The sequence below is a fragment of the Eleutherodactylus coqui genome, chromosome 6 (genome assembly GCF_035609145.1).
Source record: "Eleutherodactylus coqui strain aEleCoq1 chromosome 6, aEleCoq1.hap1, whole genome shotgun sequence".
Taxonomy (NCBI): Eukaryota; Metazoa; Chordata; class Amphibia; order Anura; family Eleutherodactylidae; genus Eleutherodactylus; species Eleutherodactylus coqui.
The window spans coordinates 44,996,311-45,015,466 of record NC_089842.1 but is presented as its reverse complement, the minus strand read 5'-3'; the positions used below and the strand labels follow the sequence as shown (position 1 = coordinate 45,015,466).

General features: G+C 41.5%; 1 protein-coding gene across 1 annotated transcript in view; it reads left to right on the top strand.

The window, feature by feature from the left end:
* The first annotated feature begins 6,154 nt into the window (after positions 1-6,154).
* LOC136633533 (uncharacterized) overlaps positions 6,155-19,156 on the top strand; it is a 75,299-nt gene continuing 62,297 nt past the window's right edge. Inside the window, exons 1-8 of the mRNA XM_066609293.1 lie at positions 6,155-6,249; positions 6,761-6,855; positions 7,205-7,299; positions 7,649-7,743; positions 10,414-10,579; positions 13,837-13,965; positions 16,660-16,716; positions 18,363-18,536. Coding sequence (XP_066465390.1) covers positions 10,418-10,579; positions 13,837-13,965; positions 16,660-16,716; positions 18,363-18,536 — 522 coding nt within the window. The 5' untranslated portion in view covers positions 6,155-6,249; positions 6,761-6,855; positions 7,205-7,299; positions 7,649-7,743; positions 10,414-10,417. The remainder of the gene's footprint in view (positions 6,250-6,760; positions 6,856-7,204; positions 7,300-7,648; positions 7,744-10,413; positions 10,580-13,836; positions 13,966-16,659; positions 16,717-18,362; positions 18,537-19,156) is intronic.

Genomic DNA, 19,156 nt, shown 5'->3' with positions numbered 1-19,156 from the left:
AAATCCACCCTGTGTGAACCCACCCATACTGTTTTATGTTTAAAATCTTTTTTTCTTAATTTTGGGTGGGAAAGTAAGGTAAGTAAGTCTTATACACGAAAAAATACTGTAAGTGTTGCTGATTATTGACTCAGCTCTGGTGGAGTGAGGTCCTTTCCTTTGGAGCTCTGCTGCTAAAGCTGAGTATTACTCTTGTTGTTCATTTCTACGTTATACTAAGTGGTGCTTTAGTTATCTGTTTTTTCCTGTTAGGTGTAAATAGTTGTGGTCGTCCTGGACATGGTGCGTTTTACGTCCAGGGCGAACACCACAATAACTTCCTTCTGAATGATCTAAGCTTTTCAATAGAAACTCAGGAAAATTTGGAGGCATATTTCCATGTAATAGATACAAACGATAGCTCGATTACATCTGTATGGTGCGCACACAAAGCAGTAATAAGAGGATAGTTATAAAAAAAAGAAGCAGCTTATGAAAAGAAGAGAAGGCTAAATTAAATAGATAACTTACTAGCAAATGTTAACCATTTAGAAGACCTACATAAAAATAAGTCCTCAGATAAAACTTTACTAGAATCGAAAAAGATATGTTTCCAGCTACACAAACATATGCTAAGTAAATTTGAACTACACCTTCATAAATCGAAGCCTGTTAATTACAGGGAATAAGGCCTCCAAACTTCTAGCCCAAGGGCATAACTATAGGGGATGCGGTTGCACCCGGGCCCAGGAGCCTTAGGGGGCCCATAAGGCCTCTCTTCTACATATTGGGAGCCCAGTACTATAAAAAAAGCATTATAGTTGGGGGCCCTGTTACAGATTTTGCACCGGGGCCCAGAAGCTTCAAGTTACGCCTCTGTTCTAGCCAACTAAAGCTAAAGTTAGAATTCCTTTTCTGTTTGACGTCATAACAATCAGATTATTAACCCCTGTGAAAAAGCAGAGGAATTTCATCGCTGTCATAGTTCACTTTATAACATAAAACATGACGCAAATATCACACATCCTAACTCACAACTCATTGAAAACCATTTGAATAATATCTCTCTTCCATCTCTTTCCAACTTTCAAATCACATTTCTTAATAACGACATCTCCACAGTAGAGATCTTGGACGTCATTTCCTCCCTAAAACTAATTAAATACAGTATATAGTTAATCAGCAGCACAGAGCAGCCACTGTATTCAGTGAGGGGGATGCAATGCCCAGCCCAGCAGGAACCCGAATTACAGATCCGAATCAGTACGAACTGGGCAGCATAAGTGGTGCAAAAAACATCCAAAGATGCACTTCATTCCTCCAGGACAAAAAGAGACAGCAGCAACGTTTTGACTCCTCACAAATCTTTGTCCAGCTTGACAAAGACTTGTGAGAAGTCGAAATTAGAGATGAGCGAGCGTACTCGGTTCGGGTGTTTTTGCACTCGAGCACCGCTTTTTACGAGTAACTGACTACTCTAACGAAAGGATTCGGAGGACGCCGGGGGGCAGGGGGCGGGGGGCAGCGTGGTGGAGTGGGGGGTAGCAGTGGAGCTCTCTCTCCCCCCACCCCACTCCCCTCTGCAACCCCCCGCTCACCCCCGGCGCCCCCCGAATCTTTTCGTCTGAGTAGTCAGTTACTCAGAAAAAAAGGTGCTCGAGTGCAAAAACACCCGAACTGAGTACGCTCGCTCATCTCTAGTGGAAATGTTGGTGCTGCCAAGCAAGCTGATAATGCCAGAACTGAAAAAACGCAGTCAAAAACGTGGTAACGCAGAAACTTATGAAAATAGAGCAGACAGCGCTTGAAAAATGTAGCATTAAAAACGCTGCATTTCAGCGCTTGTTGAGATGCCCCATTGAAATCAATGGTAGCGTATGACAGCGTTTAGCGCTGTGCTGAAAACTTAGCATTAAACGCTGGAAAAAAATCATGTGGGAGTGGCTTTACACTGGGACATTACGGCTTGCATTATCCCTGTACTATGACATCACTGCGTGTATTATCCCTCTACTGTCACCTCACTGTGCTTAATATCCAACTACTTTAACATCATTGTGTGTATTATCAAAGTATCGTGACAACATTGTGGACATTATTCCAACACTGTGACATCATTGTGGACATTATTCCAATACTATGACATCATTGTGGACATTATTCCAATACTATGACATCATTGTGGACATTATTCCTAGACTGTGTCATCATTGTGGACATTATTCTAACACTGTGAAATCCCTGTGTGCATTATTCCGAAACTCTGACATCTCTTTGGACATTATTCCCATACTGTGACATCACTATGCGTGTTATTCCAACACTGTGACATAAATATGCACATTATTCCAATACTATGACAAAAATGTGCACATTATTCCCATGCTGTGACATCATTGTTTGTATTATCCCTGTACAGTCCTATTACTGCTCACAATATTCCAATACTGTGACATCACTATGCATAGTGGAGTGAGACCGTACTCCCAACTTTGATTTGGGGCCCCATGGTCATATGTCTGCATTTTTCTGTCTTTCATACAAAGTCATTCACAATGATCAATTATGCAAAGACATAAAAGCACGATAAAGGAAAACAGCTGCTCAGAAATGAAATACACACAGCTGGAATGATTTACTCTATAAGACTCACATCGAGGCTGTCAAAAACTTGGATAAAGAGACTGACTTCCAGTCCATACAGAAGACTAAAATTTGGGCTGTCAGAGGAAGGGCGGTGGTGGTGGTGGGGGGGGGGGGGTGCCTGATCTAACAGCAGGCGGGACTAAAGCTGATAAGGCTGCAGTAAAGCATGGGGTAGAGAGTTCCCAGCAGCACGTTACCTAATGTTTTACTATTGCATATCATTTCTCATCTGTATAGAGCAGATGTGATCCTATATTCCCCCACGTTATGCGGATATAACAGATCACAGAGGGGCTTACGCAGCCCAAGAAACATAGACTGCACTAAAATGGTATATGGATTTCAGGATGATTTTAGCCATAGTAGTCTCTGGCTGTACATCGGTCTTTATTCCTCCGGCTGCGGCTGTAGATACTGAGAAGCTACAAGGTCTTCTATAGCGATTTGAAAGCATGAGAACGCAGGTCATGGGGCACCAAAAAGATGCCTTAAGGGCTCAATCACACAGGGTCATTATTCCACAGCTAAAAACACAGATAACTCTGCAACCAAATCCACAAGTATACATGTAGGTAATGGGAGCAGAAATGTGCAGCAACAGATTTTAGACTTCTTCAGATTTGCGTGCATTTTTGCGCACATAAAATATACGCAAGCAATACGCAGACAATAGAACTCATTGATGTCAATCAGTTCTTTCACATGAGTGATTTTTTTGCACATGTGCAAAAAATAGAGATATATAACTTATACCAGCTGTACATATACAATACATACCCAGGTAAGGGGAGTTTCACACCTGCATTGCATTGGGTATTACACTTTTCTGCCCCATTCAGGGAGCAGGAAGGGGAATCCCCATGGATGAACAACTCAGTCGATATTGATAATGGGGTACATCCACTTTCTTCCCAGCTGTCCGGCTTTTGGACGGTATTTTGAGCTGGTTCTGTGATGGGACCTCCAACTAGAGGTTCTGACGCAGATGTGAAACTGGCTTTACATCAGCATGGTCAATATCACTGTATATAGGAGATTCATGCACATCTGCCTGCATATAGTGATATCGACCATGTATATAGTCATATGGAGCATTCTGGTATAAACTGGGTATCTCCTGTATATAATTATATATGTACAGCTGGTATAAACTGGGTATCTCCTGTATATAATTATATATGTACAGCTGTTATAAGTTATACATCTCCTGTATATAGTGATATGGACCATGCTGATATAACCTGGGCATCTCCTGTATATAATTATATATGCACAGTTGATATGAGTTATTTATCTCCCTGCATATAGTGATATGTAGCATGCTGGTATAGCCTGAGTATCTCTTGTATATAATTATATATGTACAGCTCGTATAAGTTCTACATCATGTATATAGTGATATAGACCATGCTGGTATAGCCTGGGTATCTCCTGTATATAATTATATATGTACAGCTGATATGAGTTATACATCTTCCTGTATATAGTGATATGGACCATGCTGGTATAACCTGGGTATCTCCTGTATATAATTATATATGTACAGCTCGTATAAGTTCTACATCATGTATATAGTGATATAGACCATGCTGGTATAGCCTGGGTATCTCCTGCATATAATTATATATGTACAGCTGTTATAAGTTATACATCTCCTGTATATAGTGATATGGACCATGCTGATATAACCTGGGCATCTCCTGTATATAATTATATATGTACAGCTGATATGAGTTATTTATCTCCCTGCGTAGAGTGATATGTAGCATGCTGGTATAGTCTGAGTATCTCTTGTATATAATTATATATGTACAGCTCGTATAAGTTCTACATCATGTATATAGTGATATAGACCATGCTGGTATAGCCTGGGTATCTCCTGCATATAATTATATATGTACAGCTGATATGAGTTATACATCTTCCTGCATATAGTGATATAGACCATGCTGGTATAGCCTGGGTATCTCCTGTATATAATTATATATGTACAGCTCGTATAAGTTATACATCATGTATATAGTGATATAGACCATGCTGGTATAGCCTGGGTATCTCCTGTATATAATTATATATGTACAGCTGATATGAGTTATACATCTTCCTGTATATAGTGATATGGACCATGCTGGTATAACCTGGGTATTTCCTGTATATGATTGCACACTTTACACACAATTTTAAAAAATACATGAAAAACTTGCATGCTTTTAAAAAAAATGCATCTATTGTTTAAATCTACATGTGATTTTTAATACTGTATGCAGTTTCTTAAAAACACGTGTGGTTTTTTAAATGTATTTTTTAATTGTGATTTAAAAATGCAACAAAAAACATCAACATAGCCAAAGGCAAGACTCGCTTTGCTGATAAAATTGTGCGAGATTTGTGCGCTGCGAGACACACAAGTCTTGCACAAACATGGACCCCATTCATTTCACTGGGTTCATATACATGAGCAATGTTTTCCAACATGGCACTGCGATGCGATGCGATGCTACGTGAGAAAAAAATCGCAGCATGTTCTATCTTGCTGCGTGCTCTCGCATCACAGCCCCATTGTTCGCATAGTCATTGAAAGCAATGGGAGAACTCCGCAATCCTCTGCTGGGATGAGGATCCCTACGTTCCCAAAGTGATGCAAAGCTGTATTCACATGAAAACGCCTCGCATCCATGGGGCTTTCACATGGATGGCAAGCGTGTTATGGAGGCAGGATTCATGCCCCCCCCCTATCACGCCCGCCTGTGTGAAGTTAGCCTAAGAGTCTGCAAACACACTTTCATGTAGTTCATGAAATGAGTCAAAGTCATGTTCGAAAAGCTTATACCAAGCATCATGTATGTAAATTCATTTTGCAGTTGTATGCAGCACAAGGTAGATATGGGTATGCATACAGGTACAGGTGTGTGTATGTGTGTGTGTGTGTGTGTGTGTGTGGGACGGGGGGGGGGGGGGTGCTAAACCTTTGCACCCAGGCCCCTGAGCCTTTAGGTATGCCCCTGGTATGCCCCTTTTAGTAAATGGTGTGGCTGGAATGGCTGAACTGACAATCAGAAGAAATGTCATACAGTACGTAGTGCTACATATGAGTTTTCTCATAACTTCCTCACATGCGGCTATAATAATAATCTTTATTTATATAGTGCCAACATATTCCGCACCTATTCACATGTCACACGCTTACGTCATGCCTACATACTCCAAATGACTTTATTTTCTTCCTCTTACATAGTGTCAGTATCTTCTCAGCACTATACAGACGTTATCAGCATCTCTCATAGTCTAACTTCCACTTAATAAGACCAATATCACAGGAAGGCAATTATAGTATGAAAATATGATTAGCGCATACTAACTCCATGCATATATTGCCTTTGGTTGCATTCAAACCCAAGACCCCAGGCAAGGTACTGTGATGCCCCAAATTAATAAACTAAATATACTCTGTGAGAGAGCATCGCAATATGGTGATGTTTTCCAGAAACAAGGAACGTGCAGTTACTCCTCCCCGCTACATGGAGTCACGTGATGATGGAGTCATTTCTAAAAACACTTCCTCAATACCCCCCTGCACGGACAGCCAGGAAACCGCAGATAAGCTACTTCAGATCACAACACAAGGTACTAAGCAGCTATAAAGCCTTAAGGTCAGACTGATACATTGTATCATACTTTGTAGCAAACTATTAAGACACAAGTTGGCGCTGCTGCTGTGTTTAACTCACAAAGTATTATCATAACAGGATACATTGTATCCCACACTTTGTTGTCAGTAGTGTCAGGTCTGCAGACTTTACAGCCTCTGGATATAAACAAGAATGTTATCATCCACTGACAGCAAGCAGGGGACATACTGAGAACTTGGAACACAAAGCACAGATGTAGCAAAGTTTAACTTGATTCTTAATACTTTAATAGAACTTTCTGTGTGCAGTTTGTTTACACTTTCAGTTACTTTACAAAGACTTTTGTTGTGTTAGGCTATGTGATGCTTCTACGTAAGGCTACCTTCAATGGAGTAACTATTGTTCATATGGTCGTTTAGAAAGGTGGCTGAAGTGTACGGACAGTCGTTCTCTTTTGCACTGGGCGATGATTGTTAATAAGCTGTTTGCTGATATATTGTTCATAGAGGGATCTCCATGCAAATTCGCTCACAAGTCATCAAGGACGAACGACTGTGACTTTACACCAGAGAACGTTTGATTAACAGCGCCAATTTTTCAGGTAAGCTAAAAAGAATGTCCACCTATTCTCCAGGCCAGCCAATAAAATTGTGGGCATCGCTTGGGGTCATTCATCTTGTCTCCACCTATTTTTCATGGTGGTGACAAGATACAACAATACTGAGAACTTATAACACAGACAACAGATGTAGCAAAGTTTAACTTGATTCTTAATACTTTAATATAACTTTCTGTGTGCAGTTTGCTTACACTTTCAATTACTTTACAAAGGTTTTTATTGTGTTACGCTATGCGATATTCCTACCTTCCATGGAGTATCATCCACAGTCGTTCTCTTTTGTGCAGAGCGACGATTGTTAATTAGCTGTTTGCTGATATATTGTTCATAGAGGGATCTCCATGCAAATTCGCTCACAAGTCATCAAGGACGAACGACTGTGACTTTACACCAGAGAACTTTTGATTAACAGCGCCAATTTTTCAGGTAAGCTAAAAAGAATGTCCACCTATTCTCCAGGCCAGCCAATAAAATTGTGGGCGTCGCTTGGGGTCGTTCATCTTGTCTCCACCTATTTTTCATGGTGGTGACAAGATACAACAATACTGAGAACATATAACACAGACAACAGATGTAGCAAAGTTTAACTTGATTCTTAATACTTTAATATAACTTTCTGTGTGCAGTTTGCTTACACTTTCAATTACTTTACAAAGGTTTTTATTGTGTTACGCTATGTGATGTTCCTACCTTCCATGGAGTATCATCCACAGTCGTTCTCTTTTGTGCAGAGCGACGATTGTTAATTAGCTGTTTGCTGATATATTGTTCATAGAGGGATCTCCATGCAAATTCGCTCACAAGTCATCAAGGACGAACGACTGTGACTTTACACCAGAGAACTTTTGAGAAACAGCGACAATTTTTCAGGTGAGCTAAAAAGGACTGACTAGTAACTAGTAAGTCAGCCATTGCTCGTCACCCTGTTGATGGTTGTGTTTACACAGAACGACTATCATTTCATTCGCTCTTCTGAGTGATTATTTGGCTAATAGTCGTCTGGTGTAAAAGGTACTTTAACAAGGTGTGACACTATTTTTGCTTTACTTGTGATAAGATAATAAAATTGTAAGGCTGAGCTAAAACGAACGGATTTGAATTGCGGATTCTGCAATTACCGCCCGCATGGAAGATACACGGAAAAACATGGGCAAGTATTTTTGAATTTTCCTTCACACTCGGGCATACAAATTGCATATTCTGCAAGCAGAAGAAAATCACAGCATTCTCTATTTTAACGCTGACAGCCTCAATAGATGTCTATGCATGTGAGCGATCCGCAGCCCATACGCAATTAACATCGCACATGAGTGGCGGAAACTCCTGCAACTAGATAGGAGAATAGATAGCAAAGCTGAAATGCCGGCTGGAGGGGAGAGAGATCTTTTTTTCGGATACATTCTGCATAGGCGTACATCCGCATGGAAAACCGCATGCATCCGCTATCTTCTGCGATCTTTCACAATTATTTCCTGCGAAGGATCGCAGGTCTTCCGCTGCGGAAATCTGCTGCGGAATCCGACCAGTTCATGTGAGCTTAGCCTAAAATAGCTTGTCCCAGATCATCAAGTTAAACTTTGCTACCTCTGTACAATAGACAGCTACACATTAACCCCTTAGTAGACTTTTGCTAACATTCTGTGCAAATGTTTCTTTTACAATTCCATTGATAAATCAGTAAGGCAGCTTTCACATCTACGCTTGGGAGTTCCGTTTCCTGCTTCCGTAATCTGTGCAAACTTTGGTCTCTTTTTCAGTGAATTGTGACTGCTGAATTCTTCACCACATATTTTTAACCCATTAAACCACAACACTATTACTGAAAAAGGCCAGTGCAAGGATGAATATAACCAATAACACTACATAAGAGCCAAATAATACCCACAATAAGTCTTCCAGTATTTTGAGCCAGATAGGTGATGGAACCTCCAACTAGAGGCTCTGATGTAGATGTGACACTGGCCTTACACAAGCATGGCTGATAATGCTATATACAGGAGTTGTATATACTGTACATCTCCTTGTATATAGTGATATCAACCATGCTGGTATAACCTGCGTATCTCCTGTATATAATGGCACACAATTAAAAAATGCCTAAAAAACCTGTTTAAAGACACATGTATTGTTTAAATCCACGTGCAGTTTTTGAAAAACGCTTTTGGTTTTTGAATAGCGCATGCAGTTTTTTGATGTGGTTCAAAAATGAAGCATAAAGCACTGCAGCATTTTGCCCCTGTGGAGTTGCCAGTCACCTTCCCTATTGTCGCACATGGCAGCTAAATTTCACGCGTATCTCACGCGCACTGTCATGTACAGTCCACCTGTTTTATTTTGCTTTTTTATATTGCCACTGTAATATAGCTGCATATGGGTGGCATTGTTTATGCGCCCATAGGTAACAATGGGTTCTCTCATTCATAATACACTGCAAAACAGAACATGGTGCTTTCTTTTTTGGGCTTGTATATTATGCAATTCCAACTTACAAATATGAGAACTGCGTATGGCAATGTGTTTGATTGCCTGTGAATTACCATGTATCACATGCATGTATAGCACATGTGTAATATCTGGTAATCATACGTTCATGTGAGCCAGGCCTAAGGGGCTACAAACAAATATGTATGTGGTCAAGGAAATAAGTCATGCTTGGAAAGCTTATGCCAAGGGGCTAGATCATGTATGTAAATTTGTTTTCATATTGTTTAGATATGGGTATGAATACAGGGGGGAAGGGAAAGGGGAGGGCCCAAGCTAAATTTTTGCTCCCGAACCCCTGAACCTTTAGTTGTGCCCCTACATCCACCTAATATATGGTAGTGTCTGAGCTGTTGCTCATCAGTATTTTTCACCTGTGTAATCTCCACAATATAGTGTTTTGACTATCTACATGCTGCCAGGAACTGGCGTCGCTACTTGCCCTTGTATCCCCGTATCATGAAGTATGGCCTTTTTCAGAGATTTTACCATGGTAACCCATTGGCACCCTGCAATCATGTCAAAGGGCACCTACGGGCTGTCAAAGGAAGCTCCTTCTTTCAGATTTAACAGCATATACAGAGGGCCTTGTGTTACGCAAAGTACTAAGCTCTCGCTCATGACCTGAAGGTTGCAAGCTCAATCCCCATGTGATTCAGGTAGTCAGATAGGCAGCTCAAGGTCAACTCACCCTTCCATCCTTCCAAGGTTGGTGAGTACCCAGTCTGAGTTCCCGAAAGCGCTGCGAAATATGTTGGTGCTACACAAATAACAAGATTTATTTTTTATTTACTTATATACTGAATTAAATGCCCAGAATCATAGTAATTTCCAATTATGGAAGTTGCAAAGGGAGCTGCTACAGGCTGATAGCATGGATAAAGCTCCTGGACGTACCTTGATGGCCTATTACAGTCAGAACACCACAAATAAGTTGTCTTGGTTTGTGGTTTTGCAGGAAAGGGTTCAACAATTTCCATGTGTAATAGAATCAAGTTTACTGTAGAAAGAATAATTGTATATATAAAATGTCATTAATCTTTGGCTTTACACTTGAAGGGACATGTCTCCAGTCGTACCAGATGCAGGAGGATTTGTGGTTATCTCCCAAGTGAGACCACAAAATGATCAAAGCAACAGACCTGAAGGACAATCCTGCAATGCTCCAGCCAGAATGCCCAAACCAATTGTTACATTTTACCGTGGAGAACCTGAGGTTCTGGGGGTAAGTCCATTTTATACAGGGCGCTGTCAAAAAGATGGATCCTTCATTGAAATAATAGCATACTTGAATAGGAAGGCATGGATGCTTTATATAATAGTATGGCATACCACCCCTAGATTATCTGCCCCTATTGTAGCAGTAGGAGGCTACTTCGATTATGCTTTCCTTACTTCAGTCACAGCAGCGGTCCTATGGGACTTAGAGAGACACAGAAAGTGGATTTCTGCTTCTCACATGCTACTCTTCAACTTTGCCACAGCACTAAGTCGAAATCCATATTCCAGTGCCCAAAGGGACCCGTGTAATACCGTCGTGTAGTGCATTCCTGCCATCCTATTCAAATACGCTATTGTTATTTCATTATTGGACACCAGTATTGAGATATAGCGCTGGATCGGTCTTTTTGACTACTTCTTGTACAGCTGTTATTAGAGGCAAGCTTTTCACTTGGTTGCTGGTAACCTGTAGGAGAATTTTGCTTATATAACACCGTCAATGCACACCTATCATTATAATTTTAGCAAAAATTGGATGCATGTGCAAATGTATAAAATATTGCAATATATCCCATCAAAGCAAGTAGTATCTTCCTCATCTTCCATCAGCCTGTACTCCTTTACCTACTTGCAGGCTATTAAAGAGGTTATCCGGGACTAAAATATTGTGTGTTTCCTAAGGCCCCCTGTCCACAGTAGTGATTTCGCCAGCGGTAAAGAGCCGGCCCCCTGTCCACGAGCGGAGAATTATTGCGATTTTCTGCTTGTGGCTAGCAATTTACAGCATGCTGCGAATTGCCATGATTCTCCGTGGTCAGACTATCTGGCAGATAGGCTGACCAGCGCAGATTTGTCCGCGGTTCCTGCTCCCGGGCGGCGGCTCCCGCAGCGGAGATCTGCCTCAGGATACCGCAACGCCCGTGAACAGAGGGCCTTAAAAGTTACAAAAGACGTTTGAGGTATTTTCTTAATTCAATTTATGTTTCCCACTGTAACTAGGCCTGTAGTAGTTTATCCACTGAGTACCCAGCAGTCTCTGACAGCCAGATAGATCAACATTTTGGTTGCATGATGAACTACTCAACTTTTCATTGAAAAATGAAGCAACATTGAAAATAGCCTTTATTAACTATATCTACTGTTTTGTGACTACAGCTCCTATGCAGATGTAGGTGTCTCTATGGTAACAGACAACAAGCAAACCCTATGTAGTCTGGTCTGCAGTCATACTCGCTTCTATCTGCCCTCTACTTCTTCTTAGCATACATCTTGTAAATTAGGAAGAAGTAGGGGAGAGATGGAAGGGTGTATGACTGTTTGAAATATGTTAACATGGAGACACATACAATTGTAATCAAAATTATTCAACACCCCCCCCCCCCTTGCTTTGCAAATCAGGTTTATTTGCTAAATTTACAAACTTTTAGCTGTTTGCTAAAAACTAACAAGAATAATTTCAATAAATTAGCACAACTAATGTAACAAGTGGTTTCTGCAGATTCACCACAAAATGCCACTTTTAATTACTCCTGCCTGCAGTCCATAGGCCTCAAATTTTCTAATTTCGTCTCAAGGCTCCATAGAACAGAATTCCAAAACTTCTATGGTCTATTTATATGGTTTTGAGCATATTAGAGCCATTTTTTCTTGTACTTTTGGGTCAGTAGAGTTACGAATCTTGGAGTTTGGGCATTCAGTATGCACCTTACTGTTCAAATGGAAACCTTGATGCCTGCTGCCACCAAATCTTGCTGCAGGTCTTTTACAGTCACTCGAGGGTTTTGACCATTTGCCTCCTTAGGAATCTGGTGGAAGCTGGAAATAGACTCCTCTTTCTGCCGCGTCCAGGTAGTTTAACTCAATTGGGAAACAAACAAATAACCACTTCTTTTAACTTTTTTGGACTACTCTCTGGGCTTAGCCATATTTTTAACATGTAATCAAACATCATAGTCAACAATGCCCTAATCAGTCCAGGTATTTGATGTGTTTTATCTCAAGTACACCTGGTGCAACTAATGTAGCCCTTGAAACAACACCTGCTTGCAAGTTTGAGCTCCTATGAGGAATTTTACTCAGGGGATTAAATAATTCAAAGACTGCAGTGATCATTAACAGTGAGATTTTGTGGTGAATTTGGAGAAACCAATTGTTATATTAGTTGTGTTAAGATATTTAAATTGCCCTTGTATAATTGTTTTTGGGGTTTTCTTTCAAGCAGCTGAACATTTGTAAATTTGCCAAATAAACCTAATTTTTTTCAATAGGAATTGAATACTTTTTAATGCAATTGTGTTTCTGTATAGCAGCTGTAGACACGAAATAGTATGATAGCTTTGTTGAAGTCTATTTGAAAAGTTGCTTCAGTTTCTATTTAATATACATTGGAGAAATCAGATAAATGTGAAGTGGATATACAGTGGTAAGGCCCAATGTCCACTTGCATGCATGGATTCCACTGCTGTGGCTGTGCCGCGGATCAGACGGCTTCCATTGAAATCAATGGAAGCCGTACCTGCGGGATCCGCAAAAATGGAGCATGCAGTGATTCTAAAAAAAAAAAATCACATCCGCTTGCTTTAGGGTGCATTCACACGAACGTATATCGGCTCAGTTTTCACGCCGAGCCGATATATGTTGTCCTCATCTGCAGGGGGGGAGGATGGAAGAGCCAGGAGCAGGAACTGAGCTCCCGCCCCCTCTCCGCACGATTTGCAATGAAAGGAGGTGGGGCAGGGCAGGGCTAAGTTCCACGAATTAGCCCCGCCCCGCCTCTCCCCATTGCAAATAGTGCAGAGGGGTGGAGAGGAGGCCCAGAGGGGGCGGGAGCTCAGTTCCTGCTCCTGACTCTTCCATTCCCCCCCCCCCCTGCAGATGAGGACGACGTATATCGGCTCGGCGTGAAAAACCGAGCCGATATACGTTCGTGTGAATGCACCCGTAAATTGTGTTGCGGACGTTTATGCATCCCTATGGCTGGCTAGAGGTGCGGATCTCCCGCGCAGGAGACTCATGCGTGGACATTGGGCCTAATAGTTCAAAGCATTTTTTGCTCTGAGCATTGTATTTGCATATAGTATGTTTTCACTGTGTTTTGGCCAAATTGTTCGGCACCACATTCTATAATGACCCTATATATTTTATTGTGGCTTCACATTTAATCTACTGGTGTGTTTTGTATACTTTTTCCTGTAATATCATTCGTTGGTCTCCTACATTTACACTATAAATGATTGAAATGAATTTTGTCTTATTTTGCAGACAACGCAGATATTTTCAGGAATCCTTCTTATATCCATTGGGATTGTTTGTACAATACTTAGCGGCATGAAAAGGTATTATATTGATATTGTGGTCATTTCCGGTGTCACAATATGGTCTGGAATATTGGTAAGATATAAATACAATCTTTATTCCAAAACAGACAACTGCAGAATTGTTATATTCTATATAGCAATGTGGTAAATGATAGAAACAGGGCACATGACTACTATGGGGACTGCAGGGGGGCTTAAGCCCACCTACACAGGACAGCCGTCAGGCGCTGAACCACGTGACTGCCTTCCCACCGAAGATCACTCCTGTGCTTTCACACAGGCATAATGATCTCTCAGTGAATGGAAAAGAAGCAAGCTGGAGATCGATCCGGCTCGCCTGCCTCCATTCACAGTAAAGAGGCTGTCATTCATAGACAAGCAGCTACCTATTTACATAAGCAGATGCAGAAGCAGACCGACAATGATTCTATGGTCTGGATGTAAAATTCGATCAGCGATTTATTGTTGATCGTTCTTTTACTGCATGCATTAAAAATGCACAATTATCTAAGGAGCAATTTGCAAAATAATTGTGCTGTGTAAAAAAGCCTTAAAGGGGTAGTGGACAACGTGTTTATTGAAACACCCCTTTAACTCTGCACTGAACTGCTTCTCCTTGCGCCATGACAGTTTGTATAGCAAGAACCTGCAAGTGCTTTTCATCCAGAAAAAATGCCACTCTTGTCCGGTGGCTGTGGCTGGTATTGCATCTCAGCTCCATTCATTCATTTAAATGTGAATGATAATAATAATAAACTTTATTTGTATAGCACCAACATATTCCGCAGCGCCTACATAGACAAAGCGAATACAGAAAGACAAAAGTACAAACATTACAGAACCACGGTTACATAGTAATCAGTTGATGGAAACAATAGGGGTGCGGGTCCTGCTCCAACGAGCTTACATACTACGAATAGTGGGGTGATACAGAAGGTAAAGGGCTGGAGATGTGCACGGTATGGCGAGGTGGAGAGTGTCGGATGCTATACACAGACAATGGTCAGACATTTCGCCGTGTGAAGCAGAATCGGTATGACTACAGGAGCGGTTTATGATGGCTAGCAGGGATTGCAGTCAGTAGGTCAGGGAACATGTTATCAGGCGGAGTACAGAGGGGTTTGTTTAGGGAATGCGGTATGCCTCCCTGAAGAGGTGCGTTTTTAGAGCATGCCTTAAGTTTTTCAAGTCCTGGATTGCTCGGGTAGCCTTTGGTAGTGCGTTCTAAAGGGCCGGTGCTGCTCTGGAGATGTCTTGGAGGCGGGAATGAGAAGTTCGAGTTAGAGGGGTGCTCAGTCTGGTTTCATTAGCAGAGCATAGAGCCTCGGCTGGGTGATGATTGAGATGAGGGAGGCAATATAGGGGGCGCTGCGCTGTGGAGGGCTTTGTGGATGAAGGTAGCGAGTTTAAATTGAATTCTGTATTTAACGGGCAGCCAGTGCAGTGACTGGCAGAGGGCAGAGGCGTCCGAGTAGCAGTTGGACAGGAATATGAGCCTGGCTGCCGTATTCAGGATGGATTGGAGGGCGTAGAGTCTGGTGCAGGGGAGGCCGATCAGCAACGAGTTGCAATAATCGAGCCGAGAGTGGATGAGGGCAACAATAAGCATTTTTAGCGTGTCCACGGTGAGAAAAGAGCGGATTCTTGCGATGTTCTTGAGGTGCAGCTGACTTGTTCAGGCAAGAGATTGGATGTATGGGCTAAAAGAGAGATCAGAATCGAATATGACCCCAAGGCAGCGGGCATGTTGTCTAGGAGCTATGGTGGCAACACACACTGAGATGGAGATGTCCAGATGAGGTCGGTTAGTGGAGGGTGGAAACACCAGTAAGTCAGTTTTAGAGCGGTTTAGTTTTAGGTAGAGAGAGGACATAGTGTTAGAGGCAGCGGACAGAGAGTCAGTGATGTTTTGGAGGAAAAGTGCAGAGATGTCACGGGAAGAGGTGTATAGCTGGGTGTTGTCAGCATGGAGGTGGTATTGAAGGCCAAATCTCCTGATGGTTTGTCCAATAGAGAAGAGGAGGGGGCCGAGGACCGAGAATGAGCAGCAATATGAGAAACACTGCATGACTCCTAAAAAGTAACATTTATTAAATAATCTAAAATATTCAGATCAAAGGGACAAACAACATATATGAGGAAATTTCCACTGAGGTTTACACTAGCTAAATAGTTGAATAATGAAGGACTAGAAAGAGAGTAGCGAAGGTGAAACTTGTATAAATAGTAGAAACCCAACGTAATTAGAACGACCACCAAAGTCTTAGTATATTCGAGGGTTAATGATGGCAAACACCCTATTAAATATATAAATAGGTGAAGCTCTGAAATTACATGAGAGTTATGGTCTGCATTCCACGCAAATGTTGGCACCTACAGTCCATTGAGGCCGCAATGAGTGGACCTCTGGAAATAAAGTATGAAGTGCTACAGATGAAGATGGACAGATCCATCAGGGTTTGAAGGGCCTTAATAGTCCAATATTGAGAGACATATTGTAATGAGAAAGTCCAGTTCAGTTTACCCCTACGGGGTGGAAATATTCATCTGGCTGGTGTTTAGTAAAGTTTACTTTTTTCAGTAGTAAACTTTAAAAAAAAAGATCTGGTCTCCATCTGCCAGCTGCTGCGCCATCCTGAACAGTCGTCGCACCACCACCCGCCACTTGCTTATATTACCTTCTGCTGGATTCATTCAGTTGATAAGCATTTTTCCCTAATCTCTATTGTAAATTACAGCTAAACTTGTGTTATGTTTATCTTTATAGTTCATTATTTCGGGATCACTATCAGTGGCCGCTTCAGTAAAGCCAACGGTAGGAAAGGTAAGGAAAAATGATAAACGGTCTTAAGGAGCCTGTCATCAGGTTCATGAACCCAAGATAGATGGGCAACTTTTTTACAACCTGAGATACCTGTATCCTAATTTGATGTTGATGCTGAAGCAAGAAACTTTTGTCTTTTTGAAGGGTGAATTGTTTTGTCACTTGCAACTTGACCTGTTGAGTTCCCACTTCTCCTCTGCTTTCTACTTGCAGATAGTAAAGTTGTTTATCTTCAGTGGATAACCATTGGCCGTTACCTTTTTTAACATCAAACACTTCATTCAGGGCAGGGGCGAAACTATAGGGGATGCAGGGCATGCGCTTGCACCCGGGCCCAGAAGCCTTAGGGGGCCCATAAGGCCTTTCTTCTCCATATAGGGAACCCAGTACTATGAGTAAAGCATTATAGTTGTGGGCCCTGTTAAAAGTTTTGCATCGGGGCCCAGGAGCTGCAAGTTATGCCTCTGATTTAGGGTATCATATCTTCCCCTCCGGACACATTCATCATAAGTCTTCAGCACTTTGTCAAGCTTTGTTTACTTGATCCGACACATGTGGAAAATTCAATTTATTGTGCCAGAATTTCTTAACTTCCTTGGACATTTTCATTATTTGCGCCTTTCTTACTTTGATTTCTGCTCCGAGAGACTGGTGACATCCAATAATTTGCAATTGAAGTGGCATTTTTCTTCCTTCTCGTGATGATTCTTCGGAAGGCACACTTCCTCTTCTTCTATGTGACTGCTGATCTCATCAGATTGCTGGTCCAGATATGCTTGTTCTTCTGCACTGTCGTATAACTTATCTTATGTAACATACGAGTTGCTCCTGAAAAAAAATATAAGCAAGTAGGAAGTTAAATTGTTTTCTCAAAAATCTTTTATATACACTTTTAAAAAGTTCCATAAAATGGAAGTAAGTTCTAGAAAGTTTCAAAAAGTTCTAAGAGGTGACCTGTTTTAAAAAATTTGAGGTATTTAGGGCTTTTTTAGTGTTTTTATATAAAAGTTCATCCATTTAAGATACAGGGAATTATTTATAAAAAAGTTATAACCCTAATATGAGCATTGCCCCCGTGTATGTGTTATGTTGAAACGCTCTGGCATTACAGAATAAACACACTTTGAAACACTCCCGTATGATTCTGGTACGGAGCTGACGAGCCAGAGGCCGTCCACACTGGCATATGTTCATCCGTGAAACGCACATTTCTCTTTTGTGTGTTTCATGGATGAACATAATGTGGATGGCCTCCAACTCGTCAGTTCCATTACAGAATCATACCAGTATGCTTCAATGCCCATTAAAATCAAAGAGCCGCCCACACAACACGTTCACTTCGGCTGGTCCAAAATCTATGACTCCTCTCTAATAAATGGGTTGTGTCATCAGAGACAAACTTTCTGGGATTGAAGCCGCTGGCAGCTTGAGTCGACCAGAGTTGTTGCTGTTCCTACAGAGGGGTTCTTCATTTTGCACCATCAAAAGGGTTCCCAAGCTGGTGACTTTCTTTAAGATGTTCATATGCCCTAATGATATAGATGGTTGATCGTTGTGTTCATGAGAGAATCCCTTTCACTCAAAAATCCCTGAGACTTCCCAGCTGGACAATCCCTTTAAGTAATGATTGTTACTTTGTGTTGCAGGTAACGTCCAGCTTGGTGATGAACATCTTCAGCTCTCTGGCAGCAGCCTGTGGAATAATAATAGTTTCAATTGAGATAAGCGTGTCACTAGCTTACCCCACAGGTGTTTTGATGCATCTGTATTGTGCACATTATAACAACGATATGCAATGCCTAGGACAATTTACTCCTTGCGTAAGAATCATTCTTTCATTCCCTTAAATTATGCTTCTAGCAACCTGTCATCACTTAAAGGGGTCTTCCTGGTAGCACCGACTGTCAGTGCTGGGGTAAACTGGGGTTGGAGCCGAAGCTGCTGCTCCAACACCTGTTTAGTGGCTGACAGTTGTATTTGCAGGCACAGCTCCCATTGATTTTAATGAGAGCTGCGCCTGCAATTACAGGCACCAGCCACTTCACAGGGGTCGGAGTGGCAGCTTCCACTTTGAACCCAGTGTATCCTGGCACTGATAGTGGTACTGACAGTAGGCGCTGCCTGGAAAAAACCCTTGTATGAGTTAAGAAAAATATAGCTGTTGTTTTCTAGAAACAGCACCACACTTGGCCACTGGTTAATTCTGGTAATGCAATGGATCCCATTTACTAATTGCATTAGTTATATTAAAGTAATTCTCCATCTTTGACTAAGGCCCTATTCACATCACAATGTACATTCAGCTTACTTATGCCCTAGATATCTGCCATCATTTAGGCCATACTGTATACATTTTTATGCAGTATTTCGGCTGTATTGAAAGTGTAGCCAACTAGGCTTTTCAATACAGGCATAAAACTGAATGCCCATGTAATTTGCT